Source organism: Abramis brama (genome assembly GCF_963993115.1).
Source record: "Abramis brama genome assembly, chromosome: 15".
NCBI classification, from domain to species: domain Eukaryota; kingdom Metazoa; phylum Chordata; class Actinopteri; order Cypriniformes; family Leuciscidae; genus Abramis; species Abramis brama.
Window position 1 is genome coordinate 28,409,299 of NC_139977.1, and position 15,524 is coordinate 28,424,822.

The following is a 15,524-nucleotide window of genomic DNA, read 5'->3' on the forward strand; positions in this document are numbered from 1 at the left end:
ACATAATCTGTGATTGTGTAGCACATGTCCAAGTAATTTATATTTGTAGTAAACAAATGTGGCTAACATGCATACATTTTTGAGAGATCTACCACAAACAACCACCGAGTTACCAATGCTCAAACAAAAGGTGTTACTTTCATCCCCGGTCTCACCTATAGCTGAACCATGGTATAGTATCAGATGCATTGTAAAAAAAAAAAAAAAAATAGCTGTAATCAAAAAAGCTGGTATTCAAGAATTCAAGAGATGTTGCATGCACCCACATAACAATATTAGACAAACCACATAAGGCAAGGAGAGAAGGTCCTCAGCGCTCTCTGCTGTACATTTGGCAATTTCTCTGTCTAAGCAATGAAATGGTGCAGAGCAATGTTTCTCGGCCATGTCATTATTGTTTGTGGATGACTCTACTGCAGGGTAAGACAAATTTATGTCCATATATTCATAATGGTATCAAAATATGAGGACACTTTTTTGATGGGGGGCCTCATGAAAGAAAAGAAACACCCAGGTTGTGTGAACTTTCACTAATGGTGTTGTGTTTTTGTATTTTCATCTACAGATTTCAACGTTAGCGGTTTTTATGCTAAAGAAGACTGTATTTTTACTCCAGACCAAGCAGAGCTCAACTGTTCCTCAATGTCCATCTCAGAAGAGGCTGCTGTCTTTCTCAAAGGCTTGATGGTCACACGCGTCATGCCCTCGTTCTATATCTTCATCATCCTCATTAGTTTGCCCCTGAACGCTTTGGCCTTGGTGACGTTCACCTGTAGGATTCGAGTGAAGAAACCAGCTGTGATCTACATGTCTAACCTGGCGTGTGTGGACCTGCTCTTCACCCTGCTGCTGCCTCTGAAGATCCACTACCAGCTGAACGCTTCAGATTGGGTGTTCGGTGAGGTGGCGTGTCGTGTGCTCAGTGCTGCTTACTACTGCTACATGTACTGCTCCATACTGCTGATGATGTGCATGAGTGTGGACAGACTTCTGGCTGTGGCGCTTCCCATCGCCTCTCTAACCTGGAGGAGTGCAAGGAAAGCCACGTGTGTATGTGTGCTGGTCTGGCTGCTGGCGCTCGCTGGTACGGTGCCACTTCTCTCAATGACACAAACGGTAGAGATTAGGGGTGTGGGCATCACTTGTCATGACGTGCTGTCTCAAACACAGAATTATGTGTACCTGTTCTCCATCCTCTCCTGTCTCTACTTCTTCTTGCCACTGGTTGTCACCTTAGTGAGCTACTTTACCATAATATATGTGCTCAGTGTAAAGTCTGATCACTTTGCAAAATCTTCATCATCTTCAGACAACCGAAGGAGAGCTGTGATTATGGTTATCACTGTGCTGATGGAGTTTGTGGTGTGTTTCGCTCCAACCAATGGCATCCTGTTGTACCACTGTGTTCGTTTAGCTACTGGAGGAAACAGTGGGGAGGGCGATTCATCATATGCTGTTTACCTGTTAGCTGTGTGTTTTGGGAGCGCAAGTGTTTTCCTGGACCCTCTTCTGTTCTACTACGGCTCGTCTCAGTGCAGAGAGCAGATTAGATCTGTGTTGAAGAGGGAAAAGCCAAACACACCAAGTAACACGCAGACAAAATCCACAGCTTTCACCAAAACCAGGCTTGCAGTAAAGTAACATTTAAAAAAACAGATCAGCAATGTGGTTTTCCTAATTGCTAGTTTCTATATATTATATTATATTACAATATATATCCTGTTTATCTGTTTATCTCTCTTCTAAGCTGTTAAACACAAAGCACAACCATTCTTTAAGATTTCGGCAAAAATGTATGTCATTGCATGCAATCCACTGTTATATGTGAAACAGAAGTTTGCTTGTGTTGGGAGGACATTAATCATTTCTGTTCCATTAACAGAAACAGGGCAGGATATTGCTAGTTCCCAGCATGCTTTGATGAGCTTGGTTTGAGGATGGGTGGCTGAGCATATTGTAAAAACACTCAAACAATTACAAGGACAGAGTAATTTTCTATGCTTGTTGTACATGAACGTTTATTAATGGTAATTGTGATGTCCTAACATTAATGCACCACTAGATAGCATTTTGAGTTGGATATATGTGAAGAGAAGAAGAGTGAGAGAGAATGCTGAGCATGTGCGTGCATGTTATCCTGCTTGTTCAAAATAGTTATTAAAATAGCGAGGAATATGCTTAAAGAGGAATATGCTTTTTTGTGCGTATCCCTGTATTTTCCTGAGGATGGCATCAGTAAGTGCTCCGTTACCAAGGTTTTTTTTTTTTTTTTTTTTTCCTTGTCCCGGTGAGCCCGCTATACCGCTAGTAACATGACTGAAGATGTTTCAGCACTATATTTTATTCATCAATGCAACTTGAGATTCCTGGCCAGAAGCTAGAAAAAAGAGCTTTGCTTCTTCACTGCCTCGAAACTGAAGGTCAAAGTTTATACATTGCCCAAAACCGGTGATGATCTGGCAGATACTGTTAAAGCTTTAGAAGAACACTTCATTCCAAAAAGAAATGTGGTCATGGAAAGACATGCCTCCAGGAAACAGCAGTACAGAGGACGGATGAAACAGTAGTGCAATATATTACTGCATGAGAGATTCGGCTACTACTTGTGAATTTGCTGATAATCTGGATGATATGCTGCGTGAACAGCTAGTTGAAAACATTGCTAACCCTTGCATTCGCGAAAGATTATTAGTGGAATCTAAATTGACACTGGAGACTGCAATTACAATTGCCAAACAGCTAGAGGCTGCTGATGCCCAGGCAAAATCAATGGCTACAAGCAATTCTGCTCCAGTACAAGCTGTACATGCCACTCTTGCGACCGGATGACAGCATCCAATGGCCTAATTCAAAGCACGTACCTCATCAAAACCCTCTGCTTCTGCTCCGTCAGCTCGGACATGCTTCTGCTGTGGCTCCACTGGATGTCTTGCAAACACACGGAACTGCCCTGCTACATCTGCTAAAAGTGAGAATTGCAATAATACTGGATATTTTGCACGAGTCTGCCGCTCTGCTCCTACTCATTCAGTGCATTCAAGTAAATTACCAGAGGTCTGTATTCTACCTGGAGAAACTGACTATTTGATGTGTGATGTGACCATAAATGTTACACCTGCTGTAGACCTGTGTCTCCTCAACTCACAGTGGACTCATCATCAGTGTCCATCCTGTCTAAATAATCGTATGAGCAGCATTTTCGCACTGTGCCGTTACAAGCTCCTACTGCCCATTTAGTTGCTTATTTACAACAAGAGGCAATTTTAGTACAAAATATGGCATAGGCATGGACCTGATTAAGGGACTCCAGTTTCGATTTGATGGACACACTGTTCTGCCGCCTCCACAATCTGCTTCAGTTTGTGATCTCTCCACTCATTTTACACACAAAGTTACTGATTTCATTTCTGACTCTGTGAGAGATACTGTTTCCGCAGAACTGGATCGACTCTTGCATGCATATGTAATTGAAAAGATTGGCTCGTCTCCATGGGTTTCTCTGATTATTGTGGTCCAAAAGAAAACGGGGGCTGCGAGGCGCCCAACAAGGCAGTTATAGTGGACAGCTACCCATTGCCACACATGGAGAAGATGATGACATTACTGCAAGGTGCAACTGTTTTTAGACTGGGAAAGTGCATATCATCAGGTACCTCTTCATGAAGTCAGCCGGTACCTTTCTACTTTCATTACACAAGGGCCTCTTCATGTTCTGCAGGGTACCTTATGGCTTAGCATCTGCTCCAACTGCATTTCAAAAGATGGTTGTCATTCTAAAAGGACTCCAGAATGTTACAAATGATCTACGTCATCATCGTGTGGGGACGCTCACTACAGGAGCATGATCAAGCATTCATCACAACCAGATGAAATCTCTAAATTATCCAAGTTGACAGAGTGTGTTGAAGATATAAAATATTGGATGACCTGTAATTTTCTTCTATTAAATTCAGATAAGACTGAGGTATTACTTATTGGACCAAAATCTGTAAACAGAATATCTTAGAATATAATCATTTGCATTAAGAAGGATGGACTGTAACTTCATCCTCTACAGTTATTATATTAGACAGCAACTTGTCTTACGAAAATCATATTTCTGTTACAAAAGCAGCCTTTATACCTCAGAAACATAAGCTCCAGAACATACTATCTGTTTCTGATGCAGAAAAGCTAGTTCAAGCATTCATGACCTCTAAACTAGATTACTGTAATGAATTACAGCATCCTCAATAAACAAGCTACAATTAGTCCAGAATGAAGCTGCTAGAGTTCTTACTAGGTCAAGAAAAACACCAATTTTATCATCTCTACACTGGTTACCTATTAAGTTCTGTATCAATTACAAAGTTTTGCTACTGACCTATAAAGCTCTAAACTGTGTATTTAACTGATCTTCTATCGCCCTACAATCGCCCTACAATCCATCACATTCTTTAAGATCACAAAACTCTGGGCTTCTGATAGTACCTAGAATATCTAAGTCCACTAAAGGAGGGAGAGAGTTTTCACATTTGGCTCCTAAACTCTGGAATAGCCTTTCTGATAATGTTCTGGGCTTAGACTCACTAGTTTAAATCTAGATTAAAGACAGATCTCTTTAGCCAAGCATTTACACAATGTATCTCATAACCTTATACTCCAGTCATATCAGATCAAATCCACATAATTATCTTTGTTTCATGAGTTCACACTTACAAATAAGTCAGATAGAATAAATGCGTATTTGGCGTGCTGTCCGAGGAGAGGGCTCCGGGCTCGGTATTCGGCCCGAACCCAGAGTACTCCCCCCGTATTCCTGGCTGTGAAGAAAGAGCCAAGAGTGAGGAGTCGGGGTGGTGGAGGGATGCTGGAAAACTGTCAAGGAATGTTAGGTGAGTTGACAGAGTGGATATATATATACTTCTTGTCATGCTGATTAGGGTAGACGTAATTGTTTGATGACAAGTAGATTGGATTGATTATCTGAACGTGCTCCTCCCGAACTTTGTTTATAAAACATCATTTAATGTTATGAATAGCAGCTATGCTAATTATTTTCCATTGGCTTTTCTGTTTTATCTCGGGATGCCCATCCTGAGGTAACTAGAGAGACCGTCAGCTCCAGTTTGGATCCATCCTCTTATGATGATGCCCAACACCTGTGAAGAGAGAGCGCCAACCCATGCGAAGACTTCAGATGAATCAAGCTCTGAATCAAGCACCAAGGCTACATTTTTCTATGTATCCGAATCATTTGTTAACAAACATGTATTCATTAATTCAATGCCTTAATACATTGTTTACATTAATTCATTATTAGCTAACTGTGTGATTTGTATATGTTCATTTCTGAAATACATAACTTGGACACAGTCACCTCTGATAACAGATCACTCTAAATTGTAATGTAGACATGCATTTTCTGTAAAGCTGCTTTGAAACGATATGTATTGTGAAAAGCGCTAAACAAATAAATGTGAATTGAATTGAATTGACAGGTGTTTCCTCCTTCAAATTACTTCATGGAAGGAAAATGCGTACCCTCCTCAATGTCCTTAAACCCTCACTGTGTCTGGTCATGAGCATAAACAACTGCAGAAGTGTGTTTCAGCACGTCAGGATATCATGAAATCTCGCTTTGAGCACAAGCATCGAGTATGTCATTCTTATTTCCAAAAAGGGGATAAAGTGCTCATAAAAAAGTCAGGACATGTACCAACAGCTCATCTAAAATTCACAACTCCAGTTGAGGTAAGGAAAAAACTTTGGCCCTTTACCTTTTGGTAGCCCCTAATGGCTTTGGCCTTGGTGACATTTACATGTAGAATTCGAGTGAAGAAACCAGATGTGATCTACATGTCTAACCTGGCGTGTGTGGACCTGCTCTTCACCCTGCTGCTGCCTCTGAAGATCCACTACCAGCTGAACGTGTCATGTGCTCAGTGCTGCTTACTACTGCTACATGTACACAGCAGACTGAGATGTTCAGTGTCTCTGTGACTAGTGTAGTGTTGTGACTATATGCTGCTGCATCTGATGTATTGCCCTTATTTGGTGTTTGAGACCTCCAAAAAAGGCTAAAAACCCAAATGGAGCAGGTATAAGGCAGTCAGAATCTGTAACCAGCACAAAACACAATGAGTGAAGGTCATATTCAATTCACATTTATTTGTATAAAGCTTTTCACAATACAGTACATATTGTTTCAAAGCAGCTTTACAAAAATGCATGTCTACATTACAATTTAGAGTGATCTGTTATCAGAGGTGACTGTGTCCAAGTAATGTATTTCAGAAATGTCCAATTAAATATACAAATCACGCAGTTAGCTAACAATGTATTAATTTAAGGCAGAAACAATGAGCTCAGTTAAGTAATTATTACAAGTTGTGAACATAATTAACATAATTAAAGTCTAGAGGTTGTTACGTAACGTGGTAGTGGAAATACAGTAGCATGAAGATGATGATAATAATGATGATGATGATGATGATCTTTAATGACAAAACTCAAGAACCAGGAGAAAACCACACTAAACATTAAAGAGAACAGACGAAAACTGAGGGAGAACACAGGGTATAAATACACAGAGCAAACAAAAGGAACTAAATTAGATAATTAACAGGACACGGGTGAAGGAGATGACTAACTGGGTCACAGGACTAAACCAAAAACACTATGAAACAAGGGAGACAGACTATACATGTAACAGTACGCCCCCTCCCAAAAAGGCGCGTCCTTGCGCTGTAAATAGTCCAACTGAGGAGGGAGGGAGCTCTGGAGGACGGCGTGGAGCAGGCAGAAAACAAAAAGAGTTCAGGGCAAACATAAAAGAAGTCCATGGAGGAGTGGATGGTGGGAGGAGACAGTGAGGAGCCAGGAGCAGGAGGAGCCAGATGTTAGGCCAGAGACCAGCCAGGACGAGTCGAAGGCGGGAGGAGCCATGGTGTAGCTGACTTGATGGTATGCACCCTTGGGACGAATGACGGAGATTCAGCCACTAACGATGGAGACCCGAATGGAGCTGAAGAGCCCACCACTTGTAAAGCACTGCAATTGTTCTTAAGGGGTGATAACTGAGGCTGGATCATAAAACGCTTTTAAAAAATGGACATTTACAATTGTATTTCGGATGCTTTTGATTTTCTAAGTGAAGAAATTCATAAGTTCATTACAACTACACTGTAAATATGTAAATACTGCAAATATCAGCAGTACGCAGTATGCATGTTACAAGGTAGTGATCATCACTGTGGTAGAATATCTATATCAGTAGGATTGGTTCCATGTGATATAATCTAGTGTATGATTAAAACGATGAGTGGGTCTAGTGACATTTTGCTTGACCCCAAAGGAGTTTAGTAAAAGAAACCCCTAACGCATCCTTTGTTTTATCTGTGAATGTTAAAATCTCGGACAATCAATGCTTTATCAACGTTGACCAATAGGTCTGAGAGAAAATCCGCAAACTCTTTTTAGGAAATCAACATAGGGCTCTGAGTTTCTTTCTTCTGCTGAACACAAAGGAACCCAGCAAGCAATATCCGTCAGCGTCTAGGTTAACTATAGACCCCATGTAGTCCGGCTATGAGTAACACACTTCCAGACAAAATTGGTTAAATGTCGTTTTTGCCAAAATAACTTGCGAGATGTATGATATTCCATCATGTAAGCAAAGTCAACAGTGATTACAAGATGTTTAGTTTCATTTCTTTGACATGTTCTCTTGATGTATGCTTGACCTCTGGTTATACATGTATTAAACCTTCACTGACAGCCCAAACTTTGCCTTGTTTTAGCCTAGACGTCTGGGCCGTGTTTGGACGGCTATTAGACATCTTTTAAACGCAGAATTGCTTACTGGGAAGATATTTTGAAGAATGTTGGTAACCAGACAGTTGATGGACCTCATTGACTTCCATGGTAAGAAAAAAACTACTATGGAGGTCAATGGGGTACATCAACTGTTTAGTTACTGGAATTCTTCAAAATATCTTCTTTTGTGTTCAGCAGAAGAAACTCATACAGGTTTGAAACAACCTGAGGGTGAGTAAATGATGACAGAATTTTAATTTTTAAGTGAACTATTCCTTTAAGAATATCTATATATTGTTGCAACATCTCTATAGATGGATGTCACCATGGCCAATCGTACAGGGCTTGTGCTTAAAACAGTATCCTAGTGTTATAGACTCATTAAAACCGAGATAATCATTTGGTTTAAGCCAGGTTTCAGTAAGGCAAAGCACATCAAAACTATCATTTCATTTATAATAACTGCCTTTAGTGGGAGCGATCTTGTTTAGGAGCCCAAGCTTAAGAAAGCATTGTACAAAAACTTTACAAATGAGATTGCACATAATTTTGAAAGAAAGTAAATTAAATAAAGTGCTCATATGTTATTGCACATAAATGATACAGGAAATAAAGTGCTCATAATGTTATTACAGAATGTATTGTGTTTGGAGGCTGTGTTTTTAGTTCAGTATTCAGTATGCTGATAAACCTGTGTTTTGACCTGTAGTGTTTTCCAGAATGCAACGGTTCAAATAAATGTTGAGCAGGGTGATATGAGTCCTTCAGAATGTTGTGTTTTCTGCAGGCAACATGAAGTAAATATGTCGTCCAGGGCAAGTAACTGTTGGTTTGTGATGATTTTCTTTGCAGTGTTTATGACTCTCTGCAAGGCCTTTTTATCAGCTGCAGAGCTGCCTCCATACTGTACCACACCAGCATGCCATGTGTGAGGAGGACTCACTCAATGGAGCAGCGGTAGAATGACACCAAGAGCCGTTGTGACAGGTTTACATTCCTGAGCGTTCTTAAGAAGAACAGTCACTTTTTTGCCTTCTTGACTAGTGCCATGATGTTTATCGTCCATGAGATGTGTGTGCCCAGAAATTTAAAGCTCGACACTCTCCACCATCTCCCTGTTAAAGTGCAGTGATGTGTGAACATCCTGTTTCTTTCTGAAATCAATAATGATTTCATTTGTTTTCTTGATGTTTAGAGACCATCAGCCTTTGTACCTCCTCTCTGTAGGCAGACTCATTGCCTCTGGTGATCAACCCCACCACAGTCTTGTCATCCGTGAATTGGATAATGGTGTGTTATAATATGGTATACAGTAGGCTAATGAGTATACAGAGAATAGAGAAATGGGCTCAGCACACAGCCTTGTGGGACTCCTGTGCTGAGTGTCAGAGTTGAGGAATGATGCAAGCTCATAGCCGCTTTAAAGGGTCATGAACCCCAAACACATTTTTTTATTTCTTCATGTTCATATTTTAATATTCATCATTGTGTCTGTATAAATGAGTGTGTTGCTACCAGGTGTTTTATTGATTGCTGTCTCCCCTTTTCCTACCTTCTCTCCCACTTTTCCACAGCTTTACACGCCCCCTTTTCTTTCTTTTTTTTTTTTTTTTTTTTTTTTTTTTTTTCTTTTTTTGACTTATTTTGACTTTTTAACTTTAAGGTGTGAACGACCAGGGGAGTTTCCAGCCGCTATAAACCCGTCGGCATCCGGTTCATCTGATTCAGTGATGAACGACTAGTCTGGCGCACAAATCGGACGTTGCGAATCCACCAGAGCCTATAATTTGGAGTAAAAAGTCTGACGTTAGATATAGACAGTTGATCGTCATGGGGATTAAAATGATCTTGCTTTCAGTTGTAATTGCACAAATGTACACTGCCACCATTGACGGTAAGTAGATCAACAATTCAATATGCATAAAAAGTGACTTTTTTCTGATGCGAAACTTAATTGCCTACAGTGTGACTGAAACCTTGATCTATAATATGAGTGTAAGGAATTTGTATTTGCTTTCACAATTAATAATGTTTTTGTACCATTGTATATATCTTATTTATTTCGAACTTATTTATTGCATAATTTGTTTTCATACAAATTTATAAAACGGTCTTGCTTAGATTATTTTGATCAGTTTAATCATAATTAGTTTTTTTTCTTCTATAGGTTTACCAAACAAAATTAGGTTTTGTCAAAAAGAAAACATCTTTGCTTTTCCTGAAAAACTGCTTTTTCTATAAAAAAAAAAAAAAAAAAAAACACGAGCAAATAAACAACAATAGCAAATTGCAACGATCCAATCTATTCTCGTTGGACAAAATCAAGTCTTGATTTTTTTATCGCAACTTCCGCTAGGCTACGCCGACTCTAATTTACAAAAACTATACAGGAGATGGAAATGGCTGCAGCCTGCAGAACGGGGCGGGACTGTGTGATATTCTTTTGTGCAGCAGAAGATGGAGAAGGAAAGATTCTGTTTTGACATGTTTTTATTTACAGATGATACAGAATACTACGACGAGTCGGATTACAACGACACTGTGATAAATCTGAGAGGTAAGGCTTGTTGTACAAGCATGGCTGCTTTTGTGCAGCAGAATATGGAGAAGGAGAGATTATGTATATTTGACATGTCTGTATTTACAGATGGCCCATCATACAACAGGTCGGATTACAACTTCACAGGTAAGGATTGTTGTACAAGCACGCCCTCTAATGTTCACACTCCCAAAAAACATTGTATAGTTCCCACAGGCCAATTAATGTCACGTGACCTCACCGGAGACGCCATCTTTGATATTCTTAGTCTTAACATGATCATGTTTCACGTTGTGGTCCTGGGGGTGGCCACTTTCATCAGAAGAAGTGAGCTAGCTTCTAAGCGAATTCTGAACGGACCGCCACGGCAGACCTCTTTGCGTGATCACGAAGGTAGGCTAATGGCTGAATCAAAATTTATAAGCAAAATCACGGGAATCAATAGCCTAATACAGCCCAGTTGTGCTAAAATAAATATCATGAGACGTCCATCATCAGATGAATGATATGGAAAAGTTAAGTTAGAGCCGCTAAAGCCAGTGCTACTACCCATGCGAACATGAACACTAAGCTTTTCCCTCCAAAAATATAGCCTAAAACTTACCTCCAAATGCAAAACTGACATTAACAAAATGCAATAACAGCTGAAAAAGTACTTGGGTGTGTGTTTTATTTTATATTTACCGTTCAATAATGCAATCGCTGCTGTCTGTCCCATAGAAGAACATGACAGCCAGCGTATGTTTTGGAACTATTGGGGCTTACATGAACCACGTGACAGCCATAGCGGCGACATCAAAGAGTGTCGCAACTCTTTCTCTCTATAGCTCTGCCACAGGCCAATTAATGTCACGTGACCTCACCAGAGACGCCATCTTTGATGGCATAAGCTGCTGTGTTTACAAAGTTTTACAAGCAAATTTCGAATATTTCTTTCTGTTTATAATGTTACGAAAATCATGAAGAGACAAAGTGACAGAGATTATAAAGAGACTCTATTAACACAAGACAGAGAGAGGTACAATGCGAAAATTTCAGTCATAAATGGTGTGAATTCATGCGCTAACGAAGGAAGCACTGAGCACTGATTATGCAGCTTTGCCTCAGATACAGTATTATCATGTGTACCATTATCTGGTATTGGCTAGGAGTTTTTACACATGTGAGCAATTCCGAGCCTGGAAATCACTGGAGGCGTACAATCAGTTTGCCGAGGGTTGGGTTGGTGACGTTTGCTCAAGTGCAATCAATGGAAAAGTAGCATGAATATACACGGTATAAAAATAAATAAAACTTGCGTGCAAATTAATTAATGTAATGCGGAACTACTTTATACGCGGGTTCTTTAGGGACATAATCTGAGATTGCAATGCTGGAATGTGTGTGTGTGTGAGATAGAGAGAGAGAGGCGCGGGCGCGATCGAACAGTGGAAACATTGTTTTTGTATGTTTTTAATACCTCGTCATTTTGAATATGTGACATCAAGTTTCTTTCCTGTTTATCCTCGCCAGCCATAACCTCCGTCATTGTTCTGACTTCTCACATTCATGAAGTCTAATGACGGGTATACTGTAAAATCCAAATTTAACTGAACCTCTGGCACGATTTGAACATCCATTGACCCAGCAGGAGATGACCATTTTCACTTTTTATCACGAAATTAACTCGAAACACAGCTTCTTCTTCTAATGCTCTGCCCACAGCATGCCCACAGAAATGGCGCCGGGTCGTCAAATGCCCGTATGTTGTGACGTCATGTAGGAACTATGTATTCACTACATCACCTTCACATTTTGTCGGCTTTTTGGAAAAAAAAACTTCGCAGATAAAATAGCTAGCTCTGTTCGCTATCATGGAAACCTCAAGCAGCATTAATGAGGAGGACATTGTTGCAAATTTATCATCCACGCCGTTTTCAAGATTCACTTTTAAAGAAAAACGTCGAAAGAAGACATATACACACCGGAGCTTAATTTTGTGCAGAAAGTCTAAGCTTTTTAGAAGATTTCAAACACAGAAATTAAGCGATACCCCTGAATAACAGCATCAATCAAGAAGCTAATGCTTTACTGCCAGAATTGTGTAGCCTGGCTAACGTCAGACCTCTTCTCATTGAGACGTGGTCTGGGAACCACATGTTCATTTTCTCGTATTTGAGGCGTGGTTTACGAATGCCCAGAGCCGTTTATTGGGCGCTACGAATGTCTATCAAATGCGCCTGCATGTAGCTCATAGCCAATCGTTTCAATTATACCAGATGACATATGTAGAGCGACAGAAATTCGACGAGGAAGAAGACGAAATAAACTTGCATTCTAAACTACTTAGAACACTATCTGCTGCATCGAAAGGTAACTTCACGTCTGATGCCATGTCGGATCCATAGAAATAAACAAACTGCTTCGGTGTGTCGCATAGACGTCGTCATCGTCTTGCTGCTCCCTCCCCGTTCTGTGATTGGTTCCCTTTTTGAGGGGAAAATCTGGTCCATGGTGTCCAGGCTGCCTAGCAGTGTGAATAAAATCGCGCTGCGCTCAAGGCAGCATGGGGAAACCCAGGCTAGGAATTGTGTGCTATTTGGGTAAATCACTTAAAATCTAACATGACTGATTTTATTCTGGCCGTGGCTGCCACTATTTTACTATTTTACAACTCGTGAAAAAGCAGGATGCAGAATGTTTTTTTCCGCACCGACAGTGGAGGCAATTAAAACAACCTTTTTATAAACAAAGCAATATATTACAAAATATAATTCCGACAACAATAAGAACATAGACATACCATAAAAAAATTAACTGAACTACATTTAATCGATGCTCTGTAGGCTTATCTGCCTGAACTCAAATCTTCCTCCGGGTACGCATTGACTTAAACTGGGTTCTCGTCTGTGCATAATCAAACGCATCTTTTCGTGACAGTTGTTTTGTTCTGGCGCAGCTACACCCCTCTGCGTCCCATAGTGGTCACTGACACGCTCTAAAGCGTCCTGCCCAGTGCCCATAGCTCTTCAATGCGCTGTCAGCTCCATAGCGAGTAATTTAGACATAGACATAATTTAAAGATGTCTACAGAGAAACATACAAGTGGGATCCACAACCAAGCCTGGGTATCAACAACAAGGGTAGGGCACACCCTCTAATGGTCACACTCCCAAATAACACTATACTTCCCTATACTTCACTACAGGCTGCAGGGAGGGGCTACATGTGTTGCTCTGCCCCATATTTATTCTGATTGGCTCAGTGGTCTTTCATATGATAGGAAACATGTTCAGAGTTCTTCACTATAATGCACAGATACTACAACATCAGCCTACATCCTGCAATGGCAAGAGAAATTAATTTTGAAATGTTTATTTGTGGTGGATGGTGTACACAAACGCTGTACTTAAGTTAATGCAGAGAAATACTAATAAAATATTACTCTAGTAAAAGAGAGGTTTCTAATGCGACAAGTAAGATAGACCTAAAATAGCTCAGTCTGACATTAATATGAACTATTAGGAGCACACTTGATCTGAGGATGTCAGAATGTAAGATCCAAAATCCCCTGGATCTTTGCTCATTTGAGTGGGACAAGGCCAAATCAAGTGTTTATTGTTCACTTGACTTTAAGAAAAGGTGAGAAACACCCTGGTTATGTAACCTTTCATTAATGTTGTTGTGCTTTTGTATGTTCATACAGACTACATTTCAATTTTTGCTGCTAAAGAAGATGAGAATTGTACTTTGGACCAAGCAGAGCTCAGCTGTTACTCATTGTCCATCTCAGAAGAGGCTGTTCTCTTTCTCAAAGGTCCCATGGTCACACGCGTCATGCCCTCATTCTACATCTTCATCATCCTCATTAGTTTGCCCCTGAACGCTTTGGCCTTGGTGACGTTCACCTGTAGGATTCGAGTGAAGAAACCAGCTGTGATCTACATGTCTAACCTGGCGTGTGTGGACCTGCTCTTCACCCTGCTGCTGCCTCTGAAGATCCACTACCAGCTGAACGCTTCAGATTGGGTGTTCGGTGAGGTGGCGTGTCGTGTGCTCAGTGCTGCTCACTACTGCTACATGTACTGCTCCATACTGCTGATTATGTGCATGAGTGTGGAGAGACTTCTGGCTGTGGCGCTTCCTGTTGCCTATCGAACCTGGGAGAGTGCAAGGAAAGCCACGTGTGTATGTGTGCTGGTCTGGCTGCTGGCGCTCGCTGGTACAGTGCCACTTCTCTCAATGACACAAACGTTAGAGATTAGGGATGTGGGCGTCACTTGTCATGATGCACTGCACCACAAAGACCCTACAGTGCTGTATTATGTGTACCTGTTCTCCATCCTCTCCTGTCTCTACTTCTTCTTGCCACTGGTTGTCACCTTAGTGAGCTACTTTACCATAATATATGTGCTCAGTGCAAAGTCTGAACACTTAGCAACATCAGGCAACCGAAGGAGAGCTGTGATTATGGTTATCACCGTGCTGATGGAGTATATTGTGTGTTTCGCTCCAACCAATGGCATCCTGTTGTACCACTGTGTTCGTTTAGCTACTGGAGGGGAGGGAGATTCATCATATGCTGCTTACCGGTTGGCTGTGTGTTTTGGGAGCGCAAGTGTTTTCCTGGACCCTCTTCTGTACTACTACGGCTCGTCTCAGTGCAGACAGCAGATCAGATCTGTGTTGAAGAGGGAAAAGTAACATGCAGACAAAATCCACAGCTGTCACTAAAACCAGGCTTGCAGAAGAGTGTGAAGTAAAAAAAAAACTGATCAGGTATGTGGTTTTCCTAATTGGCAGTTTCAGTATATTATATTATACAGTATATGTATTCTGTATTCTGTTTATCTGTGGTGGGAGGTTCTAAGAAACACATTTTGCTGTAAAGCAGCTTTAAAAGCATTTTTCAGCTTAAGTCAGTTCAGTTTTGATTAATTTCAATAATTGTGTAAAGAAAGGTCATGAAAATGTTGTCCATATTTAGATATGTACTGCTAAGTTTTACTTCCATATTCAATAGAAATGCCAAAGATCTAAAAAATGTTTCTTTCACCAAAAACACTGATATTTTAGTTTTTGTAGTATTTATACTCTGATTTATAGAATCCAGCAGGATGTTTTTGGATGGTTATTATTATTAAGGCTTCTATATGTAAATGGCTGGAATCTGTGACTGTAGTTCACACTGTCATTCTTCTGCGATCAA

The 15,524-nt window shown here is 40.5% G+C and overlaps 2 protein-coding genes across 2 annotated transcripts; both read left to right on the top strand.

The window, feature by feature from the left end:
- Nucleotides 1–587: 587 nt before the first annotated feature.
- On the top strand, nucleotides 588–1,641 carry LOC311097036 (proteinase-activated receptor 1-like; the record flags this gene model as incomplete). The annotated part of the gene is made up of 1 exon (XM_084136499.1): nucleotides 588–1,641. The coding sequence occupies exon 1, from the start codon at nucleotides 643–645 to the stop codon at nucleotides 1,639–1,641; it is 999 nt and encodes a 332-aa protein (XP_083992625.1). The 5' UTR covers nucleotides 588–642.
- A 4,134-nt stretch (nucleotides 1,642–5,775) lies between these two features.
- LOC311097037 (proteinase-activated receptor 1-like) lies at nucleotides 5,776–15,019 on the top strand (the record flags this gene model as incomplete). Its single annotated transcript, XM_084136500.1, has 5 exons — nucleotides 5,776–5,917; nucleotides 9,025–9,087; nucleotides 10,298–10,354; nucleotides 10,445–10,483; nucleotides 14,022–15,019. 5 exons carry the CDS (start codon nucleotides 5,776–5,778, stop codon nucleotides 15,017–15,019), a joined length of 1,299 nt encoding a protein of 432 aa, XP_083992626.1.
- Between the last annotated feature and the right edge of the window lie 505 nt (nucleotides 15,020–15,524).